Genomic DNA, 23510 nt, shown 5'->3' with positions numbered 1-23510 from the left:
CCTTATTTACAGTAGCCAGGCCTATGTGTTAAAACTATCAAAACTATCAAAATCACTCCTAAATGTCTGGCTGCAGCTTTACATTAGCAGCTAAGTCACCAAGAGTATGTTAAATGAACTGTTCTGACTTCTGACATTCCATTGTTGGATAGAAAACCTTTTTTTTTTTTTTTACAATTCTTCTTATTATATGGTACTCAAGCCCATGGCTTCCGGGTGATGTGCCATCATGTGGTACTTACTGATTGAGCCATCAGTTCGTCATTATTTGCTTACTTTTTTCCCCATCTATTTACCAAGTGCATTTACTCATATCCAGAATGAGTCCTCTGCTGAGTAGGGACCAGCTATGACCAGTGTCTTGCTCACGGGCATTGTCAGGAGTATGTCACTAACATGCTTGTTGATTCTTGTTTGTTTTTTTTTTGTGTGGGAGGAAACCCACATGAACACAATATGGAAATTCCACACAGGATGGGCCTAGTCGGGTGTTAACCACTGAACCACTGAACCAGCCATCTGGACAGTTATGGTCAATAATTAAAGCTGCCGTATAACCCCCGAGGCTGATATGACAGTTGAGTTGACCAATCTGCACAAGCTAAAGCTGTATCTTCATAGGAGTCCTACCACAGCTGAACAATCAGTGCTCCCCGGGAGGGAGATCAACAGTCTCCCGCAGGGATGATAGATCAACATATTTTCCTCATAGAAACATCGTATATTTCCAGGTTGAAAACTGTCAAATGTAGATACAATCAGTGGTGTAAAGTACATTTACTTTTTGAGGTTTTAATTTTGAGGTGTTTGGACTTTACTTGAGTATTTCCAATTTCCTTCCAATACTTTGGATTCTATCTCAGAGGAAAATATTGTACTTTTACTCCACTACAATTATTTGAAAACGTTATATACTAGTTACTTTGCAGATATAAATTATAATATAAAAAAACATAGATAAACCACTTTAGCCCTATTTTATAGTAGACGATCTACAAGCTCACAACGTGTCGCATCGTGACGCGTTGTGAGCTTGTATTTTCAAACATTTTGTACTTTTACTTTTGGTACATTTTGATGCCAACACTTTCATACTTTTACAAAAGTACATTTTGAATTCTGGACTTTCATATATTTCTATATTGCATTATTGATACTTGATATGTGAGTACTTTTTCCACCACTGCAGATTTCTCTTCTGGGTCTCTAGCTGAAAATGTTTGTGATCCCCTGTTCTACGTTATCAGACAGCTTTCATTAGATTGTCTTGGGAGAAATAAATTTGATGACTTGGCCACTGCCTCCTGCTGAGCAGTAATTAAAAGCAGCCTTTACCAACAGCATACAGTACATGTGGCTTTGGCTCCCACTCACAGGACAATCTGCAGGGAGGGAGGAAGACACTTTGGTTGTGCACATCAAAACAAACGGAAGGAAAGGCTGATAAATGCTGGATGGATAAAGTCCTCACTCTGAACCAGCACACAGGCATCAAAACTTGAGATTTATTGTTTTCCTTGAAGAATCACAACCACAGACTCTCTCTCTCTCTCTCTCTCTCTCTCTCTCTCAGAGTGGTCGTCCATAAAAGTGTCCTCCTCTAGCTGACCCGAGTCCCGATTTAACATCTGATGACACAGGCGCCAGTCAAATGAACTAAAGCTGCTTGCCTCAACTCTGAACACACAGCCTCGGGTCCCGCATCATGCAGGGCTCTTTTAGACGTATAAATCACGGCACATTCTCTGAACATCATCTCAGGCGGAACGTAAGCTCCATAGTCCTCCGCGTCATATGGCTGCTCTCACTGCAAAGTGACAACGTACATTTTTAGACATTTGTTATCGGTACAGTGGTGAGAGAGAGAGAGAGACAGAGAGAGAGGACTTACATCACAGGTTATAGGGTGAATGAATCCACATTGTTACAAAGTGTGCACTAATAATACAATACAACCACTAAGTGGCTGGACCACCAGCACTGCTACGGAATGGTCCATTATGAGTCAACAGAGATGAGGGAACTTACAGTACTGCCGCTCTTCTCTCTGCCACAGAGAGATAAACACTAAAGGCTCAAGAGATGTATTTCCCCTCTGGCAGACTTTTAACTTATTTGTTAGGGAAATTGAGCCCTCGCCGTGCATCGCTCACGGTCGTCTCTGAAGAACTTTATCTTTAGTGCAGCAGGTCTCTTTCCATGCTTTCCTATCTCTTCCTTTCATCTCCAACAACATGCTGGAAGATGAAAGGCAGGGTGAAGTGTGAGAGACTTCAATTTGTCAAAGGTAATAACATGTCTCGAGAAGGTTGACCCTCACTTAAAGCATCTAGCGTCTCAACCCCTGGCTTTTACATTATGGGAAACTCTCTAGACCTGTAATGGTCCGTTTTTGAGCGGTGGTCACACCGTCTCCATAGAGTGGCCGTGTGTGTATCCGTGTATCCGTGTATGTGGGTGGGTCTGTATGTAGCCTGCCCTACAGTACCTTTTATGACCACACATGTTAAGGGAGGGGCGCTGTTTTCAGGCCAGGCCAGGCCAGGCACACACACACACACACGCACGCACACACACACACACACACACACACACACACAACACAGGGGGGGGGGGGGGGGGGGGGGGGGGGTAAACCACCGCTCAGTTCACACGGGTGTGATTTTACAGTACCGAGAGACGGTACTGTTGTGTCTACAGCAGGGTTCCCCAATAGGCGGCCCGCGGGCCATTTGCGGCCCATGGGGGGCTACTGTCTGGCCCCCACCAACCCCAGTAATAATGGTGGTATAAGAGCAGCAACAACAAGTATATTGTTGGGTGGAAACCTCAAAATTGTAATATTCCAAATGCTCCAGGTATTATTTTCATTCACGAAACAAGTAAATCAGTTGTCATCTTTGAAATTGGTTGTTCTTTTGATCTGTATATGGAAACTTGCTTCATATCCAAACTTATGAAACATCAGCCCTTGGTAGAGCGCATCAAATGTATCTCAAAATGTGTACGTTCTTTCACAAAGCAAAGCCCTGCTTCATCATACGAGGCCGTTACACAAAAGTAGTGAAAACAGCAGATCTACAAGCACACAACGCCTCGCACCGCGAGGCGTTGTGTGCTTGTAGATCGGCTGTTTTCACTAGTTTATATCGTTTTTAAAATGATGAATGCAAAACGAACGGTTTTGGACATACATTGGGACATACATTGCAGGACATACCTGCAATGTTGTGGCCCTCGGCTTGGTACCCTAGACATAATTCGGCCCTTGGGGAAAACTAATTGGGGAACCCTGGTCTACAGTATTCACCGTCTCTGTGTACAGTAAAAATGGACCCTTACAGGTCCCCAATCTCAGCCGATGGGGGCTCTTACAGTATACGTCTAGATCAGCGGTTCTCAACCTGTGGGTCGGGACCCCCAGGGGGGTCTCCACATTATTTTTGGGGGGGTCCCCAGATGATTAGCTTAATGTGCAATATTGTTTTCTCTCTCAAAAGTAAATAAACCAACATAAGGTTTTAAGTGTATAGAGGGTATCTGCATATTTCTAAAGTTAGAATTTAATGTGTGTTTTTAACACCTCTAAAATGACAAATTAAACATTGGTCAAATATTAAAGGCAGAAATTGTGAAAATAGAACCGTGTTATACAAAATGTAATGCCTCAACTCTTAGTGCTCAGGGGTGGGGGGTCCCCAGTTAAAATATGATTATTTTGGGGGTTGCGCCCTTGAGAACCACTGGTCTAGCTGTCAGGGTGCTGAGTTTTCACTTCCAGAATCCCTAATAAATATTAATGTCTATTTTAGTCATCATATGCCTCACTTAAAGCTTCAGTCATTTTATGTCCTGACAGAGAAGTAATTGCAACAGTGTCCAAACTACGCACAAAGATCATTGGAGGTACATCTAGTATTCAATCCAGAGCACTCTGCTCTGTCTGCTTCTATGCTTCAAATACTTTTATTGACATTGTCAGCCGGTAGGTGTCCCACCCGACACCAAGGTATACATTTCTCAAGGGAAGGGCAGGGAGACCACCTTAACCACTGCAGATGTACAGTACTAGTTACAGTATATTATATTAACATACTATTTTTTCTTCTTCACTTTAATAGAATTTTATAAAAACATTTACACATACCAACACAGCATAAACAACCAAAGTACAGCCAAAGGAAAGACGAATTTGTAATAACAAAAAGGAACAATCATACAGACAAAGAACATAAAAAAACATTTAAAAAATGTTATAATAAGACAACTGTTCAATCTGAGTTTACATTCTTACCATGGCAATCATCATAAGCTCTCTTCTTGTTTCATATGTCCTTCCACTACCCCATGTCTCTGTCAGAGTTCTCGAGTATTGTCCATTTTGACCATTTTGTCGTTCATTTGTTCTTCCTGCAGTCTCAAGCGATGTGTCAGTTTTTCCATTACATATATTTCCTCTACCAACTCTTCCCATTGACCCTGCGCTGGAAGATCTACCTGACCCCATTTCCTCCTGATGGCTTTCTTCCCTGCTACCCTGCTAGATTTTATATTAACTCTATCTCAGATTGTATATCAAAAAAGTATAATACAATATATCCTTCCTAGCCTGTAGCTTTAACACTGTGTTTTGGGTAAGGTCTGTACTTTAACAGTTTGACCAATATGTGCATTTAAAGTAGATTCACTACATTATAGCAATATGTGTATGTGCCTATGTGGAGTGGGCAATGGCTGATTTAAGCAGTCTGTGATAGCCCTCCCACTCTGTCTACAGTGCTTGTCCGCTCTTGTGGGCTGTGGTTGCAGGTATGGAGAGGCCATCAGCTCTGATCTGGAGCATTAGACCTAGCCTGAGAGCTGGGAGTGAGGTATGTACAGTATGTACCGGTATCTAGTCCAGGGGTGGGCAACAATGCGGCCCGCAGGTTATTAACAGAAAACTGATGGTTTATTGATTTCAGCCATTACAAACATGTAAACATGACACATATTAAAATGTATTTTTAAGTCCAATGTATTAAAGGGGAATGCCACTCATTTTCAACATTGAACTATCATTAATATACCTTAGAGTTGTTGTGTGGAAATAAGAACCCCCTTCTGTGCCTAGAACTGGAGGATTGATTGTGGGGTCATGTGATCAGTGACATCATGAAGGTGTACTCTGCAAGCCAAAGAGTACACCTTCATCATGTCACTGATCACATGACCCAACAATCAATCCTCCAGTTCTAGGCAACACAGAAGGGGGGGACCTTTTTTCTTATTTCCACACAACAACAACTAATGACATAGTTCAATGTTGAAAATGAGTGGTATTCCCTTTTAAGTTCATAAAGTTAACCTAAGTATATATGTTAAAAAATGATTCAGGATTCCAATTCAAAAGTAGCAAAAATAGCAAAACTACAAGCTTGTAGATCGGCTATGTGTGCTACTTTTGTGTGCCAGAATGAGTAAGTAGGGCATTCATTTACGAAAAAAAGGTTAATATAAGGAGATAAAAGCAAGGGATATGCTATGTGAACCACCTGGGGTGAGTGTGGAAATACATGTGTCCATCATCAAAGTTGCCCACCCCTGGTCGAATCGATGTGCTCAGGATAAATCAGCTCCACGCACCTACCCACCCTCTCTGTCTCTCTCAGAGAGTCTTTGTCATGACTGTATTCTCCATCTGCTCTGGCTTGTGTCACGTTGCCCTCTCTACAATAAATGTGTTTGTTGTACCATCTACTTGACTGTGTCCCATTGAGTGTTGGAGGAACTCCCGACAATACCACGGCGGTGGCCTGTGGCAAGCAAACTGCCCACAGTGCATATTTAGTGGTTGTGGTGGAACAGCATCAATAGAGAACAAAATACTGAACAGCGAGTTTACCAAACTGTTACTAATCTTCTTGTTCCATGGCGTTTCAGATGCAGTTGAACAATGAACTTAACAGATAATTAAATGTTTTGGTCTTGTTGTTGTTTGTTTTCCACTCTAAAATGGGATCTGTGTTATAGACAATAAAGTATTTGCTATAGCTTCATGGAATATATACCAATTTATCTTGTTGTACCACTAGTGTATTATCAGACATACTTATTACAATGTACTCCACATTGTAAAGATTGTTCTTTTAAACTGGCACAGATCTTGATGCATTTCATGCTTGGCTCAGCAAATGATGTTCCTGGCCAACTGCGTACAGCCCTCCATATGCGTTTAATTCTGCAACGCTGGTCATGGTGATTTCCGAGGTTATCTATGTGCTTCCAGCCATTATAGAGAAAGGCCAACTTAGAGCAACAATGGTCCCCATAGACAGCAACACATTAACCCTTTGTGGTAGTTGGCCGTGTGAGAGGAGTCTGAATAGATGGACAGTCATGCAGTTGGAGAGGAGGGGGCAAAGTGATGTGAAGTCTATTCTCTTCTTGGCTGAGGCCCTTGTCAACCGCTGTGTTGTTGTGTCCAAGCAGATAATGTGATTTCCGGACAGGAATTCTCCTCTTCACACCTCTCGGCTTTTAACGGGTCTTTGCAGGGTGAGAAACGTTCTAAGATGAACTCCAAGCGGGCGATTTCCTGGATTTACATAAAGGCAAGATTCTGGAGCTGAATCTCACATTCAATAGAACTCCCCTTCAGGATGCTATAGGAGGGCAGTGTTGAGTACCAGGGCCATAGGGGAAGCTAAACACTTAAAGAAGGATGAAACAGAAGGCACTCTGTCTATGGACTGAGTGAAAAGTTGAAAATGGAAAACCATGGTACGACCGACCTTTATGGATTCTGATGGAGATCGAGAGTCCCTAAGTGGTAGTGTTTTGCTCAGTGTCATAAAAAGTGATATCTTAGTATATTGTCGTACTTTATTTCTTCACACTATACATGATGTATATTGTCATAAATGGTGAATCGGACATTTACAGACATCCATCCTATAAACAGCTATCCAGTTGGAAAAGGTTCCAAAACTTTATTTGATTTAAAAGACATCTGATCCTAGCTAATTCTACACACAGATTGTCTAGGCTCTAGGGCTCTATAGGCAGTAAGGATAAAGCAACTTAAAGCCTGTTTTGTCATTATCATCTAGAAGCATCAATACAAAAAACACATTTTGGTTTATTGGCTTGGTAATCAGGGTTAAACCTGGGTTAAACAAGCATGTCAGGTGAGGTTCTGTGGAATTCCAAGCAGGGGAGCTTTTTATTAGGCCACCTGTTTCAGCTTGGACAGTTTAACATTTGATCAAGGGCAAGCAGGGATGCTTTTGCCAAGAGCCAAATCAAAATAAAATAAAAATGAACTTCTCCCTCTGTGTCGCTGTATGGTTCTACAAAACCACGTTGTTAACGTGATAAATATTTACAGAGAGAAGGGCGAGTTAGAGGGGTGTGAACAGGAGAGAGCAACAGTCCCAGGCAGGCCAATAACCCTAATCCAAATAGTCCACCACTGGGATGCAAATAAATGGTGTCCAAGTTACACAGAACAAAATGTGTTTAGAACAAGATATCTACTTTGATTGGACAGTGTAGAGAGACAAGAACATCCACTCAACTCAAATTTATTTGAATAGTTCTTAATTACTACAGTCTCAAAGGGAGACTTACTAGTAATTACAGATCCACATTCTTAAGGAAAGCAACCACCTTCCACCAGTGTGGAAAGTAACTAAGTACATCTACTCAAGTACTGTACTTACTGTAAGTAAATCTTTGGGGTACTTTTACTTAACTGGAGTATTTCCAACTTTACTTCTACTCCACTACATTTCAGAGGCCAATATTGTACTTATTCCACTACAAATATTTTAGTTACTAAAAACTTTAGTTACTAGTTACTTTGTATATTTAGATTATTATAACAAAACATAGTAACCACCTCAGCCCTATTTAAACTTTGTCTATTTCAAAATAGCCGATCTGCAAGCTAAATGTTAGACCTAGTAATAATTTGTGAAACATTTTGCATACCTTTACTTTCGGTACTTTAAAGGAGTAGTTCACCCCCAAAATGACTTTTTTTCTATTGATTACTCACGCCATGGAGAGTAGAGTTCAATAATATTTTTTGTTTTTTGTCACATTCCTAAGACAAAAATTTGATTTGAGTAAATTTACCCCCATTGATTCCGGATGGTGACCCGTTTCGAAACGGGTCACCATCCGAAATGAATGGGGGTAAATTTATTATTATCACATTTTTGTCTTAGGAATGTGACAAAAACCAAAGAATATTATTGAACTCTACTCTCCATGGTGTGAGTAATCAATAGAAAAAAAGTCATTTTGGGGGTGAACTACTCCTTTAGTATATTTTGATGCCCTTTGTTTTACCTAAGTACATTTTGATTACCGGACGTTTTACTTGTAACAGAGTATTTCTACATTGCAGGGTTGATACTCTTACTTATGTAAAACATTTGAGTATTCTTTCCACCACTACGTTAGATCCTCAATCGGGCAAGGAAAAACTCCCAACCAAATATCCCTTGAGAGGAAAAGAAAAGGAACAACCCTCAGGAAGGATCACAAAAGAAGGGGACCTCTGGTCTTAACGGCTACAGCCAACGATTTGCACAGCCCTGGGATACCCGGCCTGGAGAAGATATGCCATCATGGAGCGGCCCCATTCAAGTTTGTATTATTTGTATTATTGCCCTTAAGAAGTAACTGTCACTACTGTATTTGCCCGAAAGATCTGTAAATCTATGGTGTCGGAGCAATTTATTAGTTTGTCTCTCATTTATCTTTTAACTGCCGGCGTGATGATCTGGGCACCTAGTGCTGCGGGTTCGAATCCCAATCACGACGACCTTTGCTGCGTGTCACTCCCCATCTCTCTCTCCTTTTCCTGTCAATGTATTGTCCTTACAATAAAGGCATACAAGCCCCAAAATAAATATTTAAAAAAAAAGGTCCAGGCACCTATAGGCACCTAAGCAGCCAGGTTCGAGTCCTGATTTCCATTATCAAAACTATAAATAAAGGCCGAAAAACACACCAAAATATCTTTAAAAATATATAATAATAATAATAATAGATGATGTACAGAACATGAGGTGTGGCTGTCAGTCTCTTCCTGACAGCCAGCAGTGTAAGGTTGCAGGCTGTCTGAGTGAGATAGATACGCCCGGAGCAGCTCACCCCAACAATGGAGCAGGCTTACTGGGCATGTGGCGGCCGAGCTGGTTGTGTTGTTACAGCGTGGCTGCCACAACGGAGCTTGAATCAGCAGAATTCCAAAGAGAATGAATGAATGTGTTTTCACCGGCAGCCATGCTTGTCTGGAGAAGAGCTGTCTCATTGCCTGTGATGGAAGACTGCTTGGGACAGCACAAACTGCTGCTGTAACAGATACGGCTTTACTGACACTAATGGAGGCCCCTTAAAGGATAATGGCATTTATTGACAGACGGTAGCTCAAGCAATGTCTATATATATAATGTCTCTCAGCATGTATTTTTAACATCCTTTAACCCGTGGGTTTTCAAAGTGGGAGCAGACAACTAGTATATGCTTAAATGCTTCAATTTGTTTATTTCCTCAAGAAACCGTAGAGATCTGAAGTTCCATACAAATCATCCAAGTTGTGTTCATATACATATTTTTAATTCCATACACAGCTAGATGAATGTATACATAGTATACAATACAAAACACATCTCGTAAAAAACCTGTACATGGTGTAAAAAACAAAGTAAAGTGTAACAACTGTACAAGTCCATCTTATAGATGGTATAACGAGACCCTCTGAGCCACGATGGACCAGAAATCAAGTGAGTGAACATATACAGTACTGTACTGTAATGTACCATCAAACATTATCTTTATTTACAGTTCACCATGGAGCTATATCTGTCTCGAAAATAAGCCTTTTGCCTGTGTTTTGTATGCGAGTTAATCTATGCATTTATAACTCTAATTTGACTCTATAACTCTAACTCTAAGATCTAATTTGACACGGGGGAGTTTACTAAATAATAGGTAGGCCTTTCACCACACCTCCCCCTTAAGAGAGGTCATGGTGAGAAAAATCTTGTTAAATGCTGCAAATCTTTGCGGCCGGGGATCATGATGGCGGCCTGACATGAGCTATGGGTTTGGCATAAACCAACGAAACAATGTGTAACAAATGGGACCAAAATGAATTAAGTATCATCACTTAGGAATGGTATTTTAAGCACGTAAGCAGCCACTGGACTCCCAACTAGCGCTTTGCTCACAGTGACTTATCACACAATACAGTATACTGTGGAGCATCATGAACCACTTAAACCCTTACTGAGTTGACCGGGGTCCCCCAAGGAAACGCCTGGGTTCCCGAGGCTACCCAAAGCTCAATAGAATACAAGGTCTGCTCATTTATTCCCTCAACAACACCAATAGAAAATGGCAGATCTACAGTACGTGAAGTGTCGCATCACGTCAAGCTTGTCGACCGTTCTAAGGCAGTTACAGGCATAACTGTCCACCAAAACATACATCAAAAAATATCATTTTCACATTTCACATAATTTAAAAAACAAAGAGCCCAAATATGTTATTTGCAAATATATTTTTGGACTTTCAAAATACCCTTTTACAGATATTTTTGGGGAATATCCATTTTCTCCCATTTACAGGAGTGTCCAGAATATGTGTTTGGCCTGTATGGATAATATGAGCTAGCCATGCATCTGTCAGGTTAACCAGACAGTTATCTATTACAACACAAAGGCTTTCTCTTTGGCAACATAGGAGAAACCAGCTGAGCTTTGACACCAATGGACTTGATTTACAGAGTGACTGATAACGTATGCAGCATTTTCTGCTTACTGCATACAATATGGCACGGACTTGGCTCTAGGGGTCATTTAAATGCATATTGTTTTGGTCAAAAGCAAGCACCCAGAGATTATTTGATACAATTGATCATTGGTTTGACAATGATGGCAGATGTTTTCAAGTGTGTAGGATATTTTGCTGGCGTTTTTTTATGTGGAACTAAAAGTCACTATTTAAAGGAATTATTTTATTTTATTTTTTTGTTTTTGTTTTTCGAATATTCAAATTGTCATGAATTTGATTTGGCATTTAAATGAATAGTGTAAGTGTGACTGTGACTGTGACAGCCAGTATTGCTGAAAAAAAAAAAAAGATTGAATGAAATAAAAACTAGTGCATGGACCAACCAGGTCTTTCATTTTTCAGATACAGTACCGTGCTTCACATTTTGAGTTGTTCCTTGCTGAAATTACTGTCAATTCACAGGTAACATCTGTGATAGTGTTAAAAAAGCAGAGTGGTGTTTGATATGACTGAATGGCTTGATGTTCAATACCTTATCTAATAATTTATCACTCTCTCTTTGCTGGAAGCTCAGAACGGCTCAATAAAGGAAATACTGTTTGCATTCAATATCAATCTTGCATTTTGTGTGTGTGTGTGTGTGTGCGTGCGTGCGTGCGTGCGTGCGTGCGTGCGTGCGTGCGTGTGTGACACACTATTTCTTCTACCCTTAAACACTGTCCAATGTGTGTACAGCTAGGAATGTATTTCAATGCCTGCTGTAAGTGTGATCCAGCTAAGTACAATCTCAACACAATCTAGATATTATGGGATGTGTGTTAACACCAAGGTAGTAAGACTGCTGCTGTGATTGTGTAGGCATCACGTCATGTGTCCCACCGGAGGTAGACTAATCTCGAGTCCAACCTGACAATATACTGTACAAGAAAACCCTTTCCCTTCCTTTGTCCCGTGTAAACATAATGTTCCGCCTCTTCAAACCAGTGCCAGGCACTGCTGAGGTCCATCTCCACTGGTTTGTCTCCACAGGCCACTGAGAGTTCTGCAGAGACAAGTTGGACTGCTGAGCACTCAGTCCTCAGCATTGTCACAGAGAACACAACCACAACGCCATTAATGTGATGATTTGGACCCTTTCTGTTCTTTTTCTCCATCACTTTGACTGAAGTAAATCACAAGTTGTCCAGTTAGCACTGCGCTCTAACACGGCCTCAGGCTGCAGAGGTCCAGTTCCTGAGGTTTCCTCTGTCCAGAGCAGTGCTCTCTGGGTAGACTCAGGCTGTTCTGGGTAACACAGCGCACAGGTCTTCGTTTGAACCCCCTGCCACAGGTCTTTGAGCACTGAGACCAAGGTCCTATGTCCCACATCGGACAGGGGTCCCCGCACACCCTTATCGCCGCGGGCCTGGAGGCGTTCTCGCAGTCCGCCGCCTGGCGACCCTCCGCGCTCTGGCACTGCACCAGCCTCTTCTGCAGCCCGTTGCCACACGTCACCGTGCACTTGTCCCAGCCCCCGCTCACCCACTGGCTGGAGGCCCTCTTGTCCACCGCCCGGTCCTTCAGCACCACCTTCTTGCCTCCTTCCGCCAGCACGCTGTTCTGAGCCACGTGGCTCCTCTCCTCCTTCCGCTGCATCTTCTCCTCCTTGCTCTCCTTGGAGACGAAGAAGGAGTAGCGCACCCGGGGAGGGGTCATCTTCCCCACGGACAGCACCTCCACGGTGAGGGGCTCCTGGAGGGGCCTGATGGCCTGCAGCGTCTCGGTGGCGGTGGTGGTGCCGCTGTAGCGCAGCAGGCTGCCCTTCACCAGTAGGTCCCTCTCCACCGCCGACACCACGTAGTTGCCGTTCAGGAGGTACTTGCCGTGGCGGTTCTTCACGGCCAGGTAGTTCTCGTCGCTCACCAAGCCCCGGTAGCCGCGCTGTCGGATGTCGATGTTGGACGCTCCCATGGGCAGCATCACCACGAAGTTGTAGCCGTGTCTAGAAGGGGCGGAGATTAAATGTGAATGACGTGCTAAGAGTTTGTGTGGTTGCCCCTGCAGGGCAACCAGACTATAGTACTTGTCCGACTTTATTTAATTCCATCAAGCTTTCTAGATAAACGCTTCTTTTGCCGCGCTACTCCTCCCACAGTTTTGGTGGCACGGCTTCATTTGGACACGCAGAGGTGCATTTTGAAAAGAGATACGTTATATATTGTTTCATTTATATACTCGTGAATACATTTTCTCCATTGACTTTAATAGAAATTTAACTTTTCCAAAATATGGAGATGACTGACATCATAGACCACATGAGACTGACAAAGTATGTCCATATATGGGCATTCCAAGTTATGGCTTAATATTGATGACATCAGGGATCTCCAAATATGGGAATAAAAGGGACACGGACTGACACAGAGATCTCCATATTTGGCCATTAATGTATTAGTGAATTAATTTACCCCATTGACTTGAATGGGGAGAATTTTAATGGTAAATGGTGCATTTATATAGCGCCTTTATCCAGGGCGCTTTACAGAGATTGTGCATTACATTCACCCATTCACACACACGTTCATACACCGATGGCAGAGGAATCCATGCAAGGCACCAACCTGCTCACCGGGAGCAACTAGGGTTCAGAGTCTTGCTCAAGGACTCTTCGACACTAACTCTGGGGGAGCCCGGGATCGAACTGGGAACCCTCTGTGTTCTAATGACGGTTTCTGTACCCCTGAGCCACTGCCACCGACATGGTAAGACGGAATTCATTTGCAGGTGTGAAACTTGCAATTACCAACTGCATCTTTCTAGTTGTAGTGTAACCTCGCGTCACCAGACTTTCCACATTGGAGGAAAGCCTGGTATTCATTCAAAATCTAGCCTTGTGAAAACTTATGAATACAACCAACTACAACATGACGTAACGTTATATCCGTAATAATGCAAATCAATTTGTTTATTCTCACTGGTTGCACTACGAGTGAGAATGAAAGATGAACATAGCAAACGATTATAATGGCTGATAGGGTCGGAGACACTTGGCTAGCGCCTTGTGCCCACCTACGCCTCTCAGCCATTATAAAAAAACTCTGTAAACTGCGGCCTCTAGTCAGTGGTTGCTTTAACTTACATGGGTTTGGTGAACATTCCTGAGATCTTCTTGCAGCCCTGGTTGTCCCCTCCACACACGCCACACTTGTCAAACTTCTTGTTTGAGTTGAGCTTGCCATCACAGCCGGCCTTGATGCAGCGGCCCTGAACACACACAGCCGAAGTGTCTGGAGAGCAGGGTGTTCCATCCACCACCTGGAGATGATTGATTGATTGATTGATTGATTGATTGATTGATTGATTGATTGATTGACAGATGCATGTTTTTATATACCAAAAAGCATAATACATGACCATGTATTTGTACATATCTGTCAAAAGGATAAAACAAAAATTTTGAGAGCATATTTCCATTGTGGAAAGATTTGAGCGCAAATGTGTGTGCAAACTGAGTGCCATGTGTATGTGTTTTTGATAGCATGTATCAAGTGGTTCATGTATGGTGCATAACAAAGCCTTATCAAGTGTGTGTGTGTGTGTGTGTGTGTGTGTGTGTGTGTGTGTGTGTGTGTGTGTGTGTGTGTGTGTGTGTGTGTGTGTGTGTGTGTGTGCGCGTGTGCGTGTGTGTGTGCGTGTGCGTGCGCGTGCAGCCGTGCACATGCGTATGCGCGCAGTATGGTATTCCATGCATTTTGATAGAGAGAAGCTACCAGAAACACCACTACTGTATCTATTCTAGTTGGAGGGTCTGGCTATACTGAGGTAACAACATTGGCGGTTGCATAAATACTTGCTGACAGCTCACAGCTGTGCAGTGACACTGTCCTGCATGTTCCCTTTTGTCTTCACAACACAATTACAGCCACTGTTGCCATGTCCGCTTATTAGGAGCAACTTTCGTCTTGTTTCTCTGTAGGGTTTAGGGTAAGTCGCTTGTAAATATTGGTTGTCTACTTCTCTCGCAAACTCTGGCAACACTGACCACTCATACAGCGCCTGTCCCTGCTTAAATGTTCTTGCAATGAGCAGCTCTCCTCTGTCTCTCTCCACCATGTACTGTATGGATACTGGCCAGTTTTTTTAGAAGAAAGACTGTTAAACATGTTGTTTTTGGGAAGTTAAACATGTCCGGTTTGTTTTGGTTTTGTTACTTGTTCACCCTTTAACCGCGACGCCACTTTAAACCTTCCACTTACATCGCTAGTCTATCCATCAAACTTTGACCGCTCCCATCTCTCTGAGAGAGATCTCTCCATCTCTCTTGTTATTATGCACATAATAATTGTCTGATCACGTGATTGCCAAATGTACAAATTTTGCAAATGCACAGTACTCACCCCACACACACACGCACACACGCACGCACGCACGCACGCACGCACGCACGCACGCACGCACGCACGCACACACACACACACACACACACACACACACACAGTCACGTGTAGTTAAGACAGTCACATGTAGTTAAGATGTAGCAAGATTAACCATGTTCACTTATTATTATCCAGAGGAATCACTTTTTAATGACTCTTGATTATTTGAATTAAACTTTTTAATGGCTTCGTATATAATTCATGACTTTATTATATACTTTATACAATTATTTCTTATATTTGATCAATTAACATAATCAGCAACAATATAATTTGTGATGTTTCTTCTATCCACAAGTTTCCGCGGGAGTTTACTGGAGACTATCAGGAGGGTTTAACAGCAGACATACAAGCTCACGTCGCGTCGCAGATGCAACCCGTTGTGAGCTTGTAAATCGGCGCCGGAAGCTCGGTGCAGACGTCTGCGCAATGCACTATGGGGCGTTGGAAACTCGTGGATAGGATGCCTTTCCTAGGCATCGTGGATGCGACAGTAACACATACATCATGAACGTTACATACTTTTGGAGCCAGGACGTAGAAGTATCCTGTCCCATTGGCACGGCAGATGAGCTTGCATTTGTCCTTGGGTGAGATCCCAGAGTACTTTGGTACCCAGACCACGGTGGAGCTGAGTCTGTTGGTGTTGAGGTTGAATCCATTGAACGTCTCACACTGCTCCTCACGGAAACTCTTACCTGAGAACGAATAAGCAAGCTATAGGTCAGCAGCTATACCACTCACTCACACATACAGTAACAGACCGTTTACACTGCAAACTCCTGAGTGTACATTTTACTCGTTAAATTGACACTCAGGATTTTGCAGAGTAGCTACAGTACTTAACCCAAAGGGACACACATAGAGGGTTAATCCCCTATTTAAATTGGTGCCATGTTCAAAGTACAAAAGAAAACAAACAAACAAACAAGCATAAAGGAGGAGAAAACAACTCAAAGCATTTACTATTCACAATAAATGCAAGTCTGTGTCTAGTTTTACACTATCTACTATCTAGTTCTGTCGCTGCATCTGTTTTGCTAGTAAAGCTAAGTTTGCATGTAACCTTCAGATTAACAGCCATTAAATAAACTCATACTTAAAATCATATGACCTACTCAAACGTTTAAAGGATGTTTTCAGTTCTATCTATATCTATATCCATATACAGTATATCTACACATACACAGACTACAGAATGACCAATCTGCCAATTTTGCTTGTAGAGCAAATGTCCTCAATAACAAAATTTACTCTCTGGTGTCTCTGTTGCAGTTGGCAGTCAAGGTTTTGTGAACTTCGGACTAAAAGGTTATTATTTTAAGTGCAGCTGCCATTTTTGTGTCCCTTTATTTGGTGGACAGCAAGGTTTAAAACCTTTAAGCTGAGATGAGCTGACCTGTTTCAGGACAGGGGTTGAGGTTGCAGGAACGATACTTGATGCGCAGTCCGTAACAGTACTTTCCACCATGTTCTGGGACGGGGTTGTCACACTGCCTCTTGGCCAACTGAACACCTCCCCCACATGTCCTGGAACAGTCACCAAACGCACCCCACTTCCCCCATCGGCCATCCACCTGGAGGGGCAAAAAATACAAACTTAGGTATAGTACTTCCACAATAATGGCTTACAGATCTGTTGTTAAAATGTGCAATCTCTATTATGATCATAAAATCTGATTTCAAAGTCATGTCTCCTTTTTGTAACATTTTAACTTTCTCTGTTCACCTTTGCTTCACTCTAGTCTTTATCAAGCTATCATCATAGTACGTGTTCTGGTATTAGGAGCCATGACAACATGGCAACATGGATCCATTGCCGTTGTGATGCTTGTGATGCTGTTAATTCAGATTAATCTGAACAGCACTGCAACCATGTTGCCTTAATGCCTTTTCGTACCACGCATCGCAAACCTACCTTGTTCTGCATGGTGATGTTCTTGTCAGTGCAGTCCCCTCTGTAACAGAGCTTGTTGTTGCCACAACTGGTGCCATCCGCCCAAGGAAAGTGCCGGGTTTGGCACACCAGCTGCCCGCGGTTCTTTCCCGTGCACCACAGCTTGGAGCAGGGGTGCATGTAGGGGCAGGGCTTGGAGCCTGTGCCGAAAGCCAGCTCACACTGACGGTGGAGGCTGTAGCTGGAGCCAGGCAGGGCGTCTGGGAGGGACAGCTGTTTCTGAGGCTGGTCCAACAGACAGTCCCCTAGGAAGGAAGCCAACAACACTGATATCACCCTGAATGCAGATCATGCTAAAATGTCCTTTTAAAGAAGTAGTTCACCCCCAAAATGCCAATTTTTTTCTATTGATTATTCACGCCATGAATCGCCATATATTTACCCCCCAATGGGGGTAAGTTTATTGTAATCAATGTTTTGTCGCGAATTTCTTTTGGAGGTTAACTACTCCTTTAAGGCCAGGTTCATTACTTGACATTTTAGAAATACTTTATTGTGGGACACTTCAGCTGAAAAAGGGCAATACTCATGTCCCATACCATCCCATCTCATCTCAGTTTATCTCAAATCATAATCTCACCCCACCTCATCACATCTTATAATATCCAATGTCAATACAAGCCCATTGCACCCATCTTACTAACCGTGGCCTCTGTCCAGGAACTCGGTGATAATGGCTGCACTGCACACAGACCACGGCCTGTTCCTGTCAATTTGAATGAGGGTGGGAGACATCATGTGGTTGTCCCGTAGCTTCCCAAACACCTCCTCACACGCCTTCACATTGTCATGGGGCATATTGAAGACGTGACCTGAAGGACGAAGAAACATTTAGTCCTGTGCTACCGTACACTTTCAGAAATGAATTCCACATCAAATAGTTTTCTTTTCTCTGTGGAATATTTCAGTTCAATATTTTAGTGCATGTACCGTAATGTCACATGTTTGTATAATCTGTTCACAATAAAATATATTTGACCAAAAACAAAAACGTAATTCCATATGACGGTGTTATGCAAACTAACAGGAAAACGTCTCACATAACCAATACACAATCAGGAATCAGCAAAAATGCGTTTTGTTGTACTTTTTTCATCATTGCATATTTTTTTACTCTAGGATTATGAATCAGTTGGAATCAGTTTTCAGATGGATACCGTTTTCAGGTGGATTTGATTTACGAATACCGTACATCCAGTTGTCAGATGAATTGTTTTCTTTCTCGTTATAAGCCTCTCATTTGACATTCTCTATTTCTCCTCAGGGTACGTGGATTCTGTTGATTGTCCTTTTTAGGAGGCAAAGACAGAGAATCTTCTCATCAGACGCTCGCACTAAAATGATGGCTCATTCAAGCCAGAGACACATCAGTTACTTTAAAGCATGAAAGGTCTGTCTGTATGGGTTTATATTTCAACTACAAAGCAATTACTCCGTTGAGTGGCAATCACAACACAATCACCCGGGTAACAAGGGCAGATTTATGAGAAAGTTAATACAGAGTGAAACCTCTGACTGCACATCATTACCTTCTCAATACAAAAGTACAACATGCAGTCAACTAAGCTTCCTCCTGGTGATTTGGGAATGACGTCAGGGTAGGGGAAGAATGTGGTTATGCATGGGAATATAAAACATGGCATACTTCCATGTACTAAAAAACATGTCTACCAGGGGAATTGTGTTCCCAAGGAAGCCATTCCATTCTCCTTACATGTGCCATATATGTAGTACAAAAGTAACAAAGGGGGGGAAAAGAACGTAAAGGATGACTTTACAAACCAATTTTGAATGGTGGGACAGGATCATTTCGAAAGGGAAATTGTATAATTACTTCATGTAAGTGGGCACTGTAAACCGATGCCTCTCATAGGGCCTGAACACATCTGGTAACACTCCTCCATCGGTTCTCGGCCAGGCATTACACCCCCCCTCCCTTCTCTCCTCGGTCTGTCCAACCAGCGATGATTGAAATCACTTGATAGCAACTGTCACTTGTTGCATCATTAATAACTCCAGTCCTAACCAAAATGCCCAAAATGGGGTTAGCATTGCAAACTCCTCATTCCCACCAGCCACATCTGACAGCCGACGCCTAATTTGAGCGCCCCGAAAACAGCAGATCTGCACGCATTATAAACTGTAGATCTTCTATGCGCTGACACAATGCACAACCAAGTATAACTCAGGCTTGATAGTTGGCAATCTATTCAATGTAACCTAATCACGTGCATGAGCGTCACAGAGCCTGGGGGTCACGCTATAGTTTATGTGTGCGTCCTTTTGTCACACGTGGTCACAGCATTCTTGGCATTTCAGTCTGAGATTAACTTGAGCAGTGCCAGGCACACTGACACAAGTGCTGGCTCCAGATCAGTACAAATGCGTACCGTCCATCTGTGGCGATCGGTCCAACGGTACACATTACTTTACTTAAATTGTGACCAACGACATGAGGCCTGCCTCACCTAGTTCGTGTGCGGTGGTGAAAGCCGAGGGCAGGCCGTCGTCCTCGATAACGGAGCAGCTTCTCTTAGGGTCACACATGGTCCCCACGTCTGCCATACCCAGGGTGTCGCAGGTGGTCGCGCCACAGAGATCCTGGTGACAAACACACATGAGTACTGCTGATTGGGGAAAGTCTTTTAAAAAATGAATGCTTTGACAATGGCTAATGGTGAAAATCAATTTGCTGATTTACAGAGAAAAAAAAGTCACTCATGAGTCATGATGCAGGAGGTCCTTTTCTTGCCAAGTTGTAGCCTGTGCTAAGCCAAGTTATGTGTGCCTGAGAGACCTATGGCTAATGGCTGCAGAATGAATGGACCATAAACTGCTCTAACAAAGCCCACTAGACTCTTGGCTCAAATTGGCTGACTTATAATCTCTCCTTGCCTTTGCTCATAATTCACGGAAGAAGAGCCTGCCCACTTTCAACCTATAGTAGGCTACCTGGGAATCTACCATGGAAATGTATTTTAATTTGTTACACATTTTCGCCACTCATATTTTCTCTCATAGAGGAGTGTCCACAGTATATTTTTACATCTGGGTGCCCTCCACCCACACAGAGAGGACTAGATGAGAGCATTTTGATATTTTTAGACTGAGTCTGGAGTCTATATACCAGTACATGGACTAAATCCTTTTGATTCAGCACCTGGAATGTTGTACGTGTGTAAACTCTGACCACAAACACCCAGCACCTGCAAGACCCAAACCCCAGGGTGGATGTTAAAGCACAGCCCGTCCAAGTGATCCGTGATGCTCTGACTAATCTCTCTTCTTCAAGCTGACGGCCGCCTTGTTGAGTTCTCAACAAACACTGCCTCCATATCTCTGTCGGCTCTCCCTCCCTCCTCTACAAACTCCTATCTCTGTCTGGTGCGCCTCCCACCTCATTTAATTGACCAGCAGAGTTGGCTGCTGTTGAACCTGCCGTCTGGACCAATGTTTCCCCTAATAAATGCCCTTGCCAGTTATTATATCACAGCACATTGTCTGCTTATTAAAATCTGCAGATAAGTTCTGACCTGTAGTTTCCCCTCAGGAACAAATTAATATTTACAAGAATTGCTGCCTTGCTAACAGGATATCTAGCTGAATATGTTATTGCTACAATAAAAACAGGGAATTTAAGATATGATGCATTCTAACCCCGCTTTTGACACCTTTTTCTGATTTCCACATTTCCAAGTTGTATTGGTGAGAAGTGTGCACTGATCACTTGCTCTGTGGTGACTAACCAAGGAAAGGTGAGCAGAGGACTGACAGCAAACCTGTTGAGCATACTTCACAAAGAGCCTCCAGTAAGACAGAAATAAAGCCCTGACAGCGAAGTGTTCCACGACAGACTCTTTATAACCTATTACAAGAGATTTTCCAGTGCAGTGGAACAGCATGTGTTGCACCCTACGAGGACAACATCCCATGCCTTGTATTTTCCAACAGATCCTCATCCTTGCTTTAAATAAATAAGAACGTCTGTCCAGGGGATTGAATAACCTTGCTTGCTTGACCTTGAAGTATGTACAGTATTTGCATGTTTGCTATAGTATGCACATAAAAAGGGAACTGTGTTAAACAAACAGAGACAGACAGTTTGTGTCTAAAACTACTGTGGATAGATACTGTATAGATATAGGGCAGCCTGTACAGGTTGCTTGGTAGACAGTACTCTGTACTCTGTAAATGAGCGGCTGCAGCACGGAGGCTGTGTTATTTGAGGGGTCTGTACTGAGCTATGTGATGAAAACCTGAACTCATCTACTTGGTGGCTTAGCTGTAAGGCCTACTGATATGCAAAACTGGCGTGGCTTGGCAACAGAAGGGTGGGCCAGTGGTTTGACACACAGTTCAATAACTGGTCAAAACGCCATGCCACAACAACCACAATTACAGGGACCAGTTTTACAACCTCGGAATAAGTCTGACACAGAGGCTTTTTGCTGTGCAGGCTCACAAACTGGGTCTATTGTGATTACTCTGGGGGAAATCTCGCTTTTGCGAACGCCCATCATTTCGACCAGAGGGTTAGCGACTCACTCCACGGAGGTTAAGGTTAGGGTGAGGGTTAGAGTCAGGTGTCGAAAAGATGAGTAACAGATGTAGTAACATCGACATACTCCCATTACTCTATTGGGTTACTGTAGGTGTCACACAGCTGAGACTGTGGGGTTAACAGGCTGAACAAGTGGTTAGGGAGACTTGCTCATACATGCACGTGAGGCCAAGCTGATCTAAGACCAGGGCCAAAGTCTTGTAGTGTAACACAAATGACCACATCACTTTCACACACAGAAACTGATGCTTCCTGTTCCATCACTGTCAGCCAGCACAGTCCAGTTTTAAATGTATAGGCTAATCTACCCCTACTCTATTTTGTTTATAGTGCCCTAATTTATTCCCTTGTCATTAGTCAGTGGTGGTGGTGATGTCTTTAATGGAAATAGCATGGCTTTTCCAGTGACTCACTGACATTGGTTCCAACACAGCGCCAACCCACCCACTGAATAGAGGAGTCTGACAGTGTACAGATGTTATGTGCAGATGTTAGTTGCAAAGCACATCAGGTAAACATGCTGCAGCCTGTGCCTTTCCTTAGAGGCAAAGACATGCATGTGCTTCGTTCTGTTGTGGCCTAATCAGTTCATATTGGTTCATTAATTGACTCTACTTCTCCCGATCTTACCTGTTTAGTGAACAGTATGGCCGTGTCCCAGTACTCGGGGTGCTTGTCATTGTGTTTATTCAACTTCTTCTGCCATGAGCAGAAATTGCGCAGGGACAGCGCTGCGTTACTGGAGACCTTAGGACCCTTGTCGGCTTCATTTATCACCATAAAGCCCACCACCACTATGTTTATTGAGTTGAGGATGCTGGGGTGCTTGTAAAGCCTCGCGGCCACGGACATGAGGGTCAGGAGGTAATGCTTTAAGTCATCTCCGTGGAATTTGGCCATAGACTCGTCCGCTACCACAAGCACCTCCACGAACCTGGGGATGGAGGCGAACCTTTTGGACCTCCCCATCAACTTATTTAAGATTGTTTCCGCGAGGCCGTCCCTCTCCATGTACTCTCGCATGTATTTGTATTTCTCCAGGGACGTGATGTTGAGGTCGGACCCGTGCGCCGCGACTCCACACCTGCTGGTGTAATTCCCGCTGGAGTTGTGCGCGCGTCCGCGGCGACGAATGACATGCCGGTCGAAAGTTGTCCCGGGGCCGTCGGCCGACAACGCGTCCCCTTTCCTCCTGACCCCGGTGATGAAATATTCCATGCCATCGTAGGAGAACGCCCCGTGGAGACCCTTGCAGATGCTGAGCGCGGCGAAGGAATCCGGGTCCGCGTTGACATCACCGGAGTAGAAGCAGCGCCTCAGCTCTGTGGCTGATGCAGAACTATTTGATGCTGCTGCTGATGAGTCGCTCTCAGGAGGCGCAACACTTGGACCGAGGAAATTAGAATCCGGATTGAGGTGGAGGTAAAATTCCTGACTGAAAGCATTTACTGTAAAAACAACCTGTTTCTCGTTTATCCTCTCCGCTGGCCAAGAGAGGTGGTTCTCTAACTGTTGGCGATCCAATCGAACAGGTGTACTGAAGTCTACCTCCATGCAATAGTTCAGGTTCACACAAATGAGCACGTCCACAAAGATAACCAAAGCTCTAATAAATACAGCCATCTTTGCTACGAGTTAAACGAAAAAGCCCCATCCAATGTCATCTGCCTGCCCTGCGCCCCACGCCACATGCAGCAGACAGCTGTGCGCACTGGTGCGGACCGCAGTAAGTCGTGAGCCCCCTCAAAGGACTGGGGAACTATTGCGTTCCTGGTTCACTGTAACC

The 23510-nt window shown here is 43.4% G+C and overlaps 1 protein-coding gene across 1 annotated transcript; it reads right to left on the bottom strand.

Annotated features, from left to right (window-relative positions):
* Positions 1-11991: 11991 nt before the first annotated feature.
* Positions 11992-23347, bottom strand: LOC308290105 (A disintegrin and metalloproteinase with thrombospondin motifs 15-like; the record flags this gene model as incomplete). Its single annotated transcript, XM_080731880.1, has 8 exons — positions 11992-12772; positions 13910-14085; positions 15729-15904; positions 16606-16783; positions 17125-17408; positions 17808-17975; positions 19632-19764; positions 22355-23347. The coding sequence occupies 8 exons, from the start codon at positions 23345-23347 to the stop codon at positions 11992-11994; spliced, it is 2889 nt and encodes a 962-aa protein (XP_080588006.1).
* Positions 23348-23510: the final 163 nt, after the last annotated feature.

This window comes from Nannobrachium achirus (assembly GCF_963921795.1).
Source record: "Nannobrachium achirus genome assembly, chromosome: 8".
Lineage (NCBI taxonomy): Eukaryota > Metazoa > Chordata > Actinopteri > Myctophiformes > Myctophidae > Nannobrachium > Nannobrachium achirus.
This window is presented reverse-complemented; position numbering and strand designations above follow the sequence as displayed.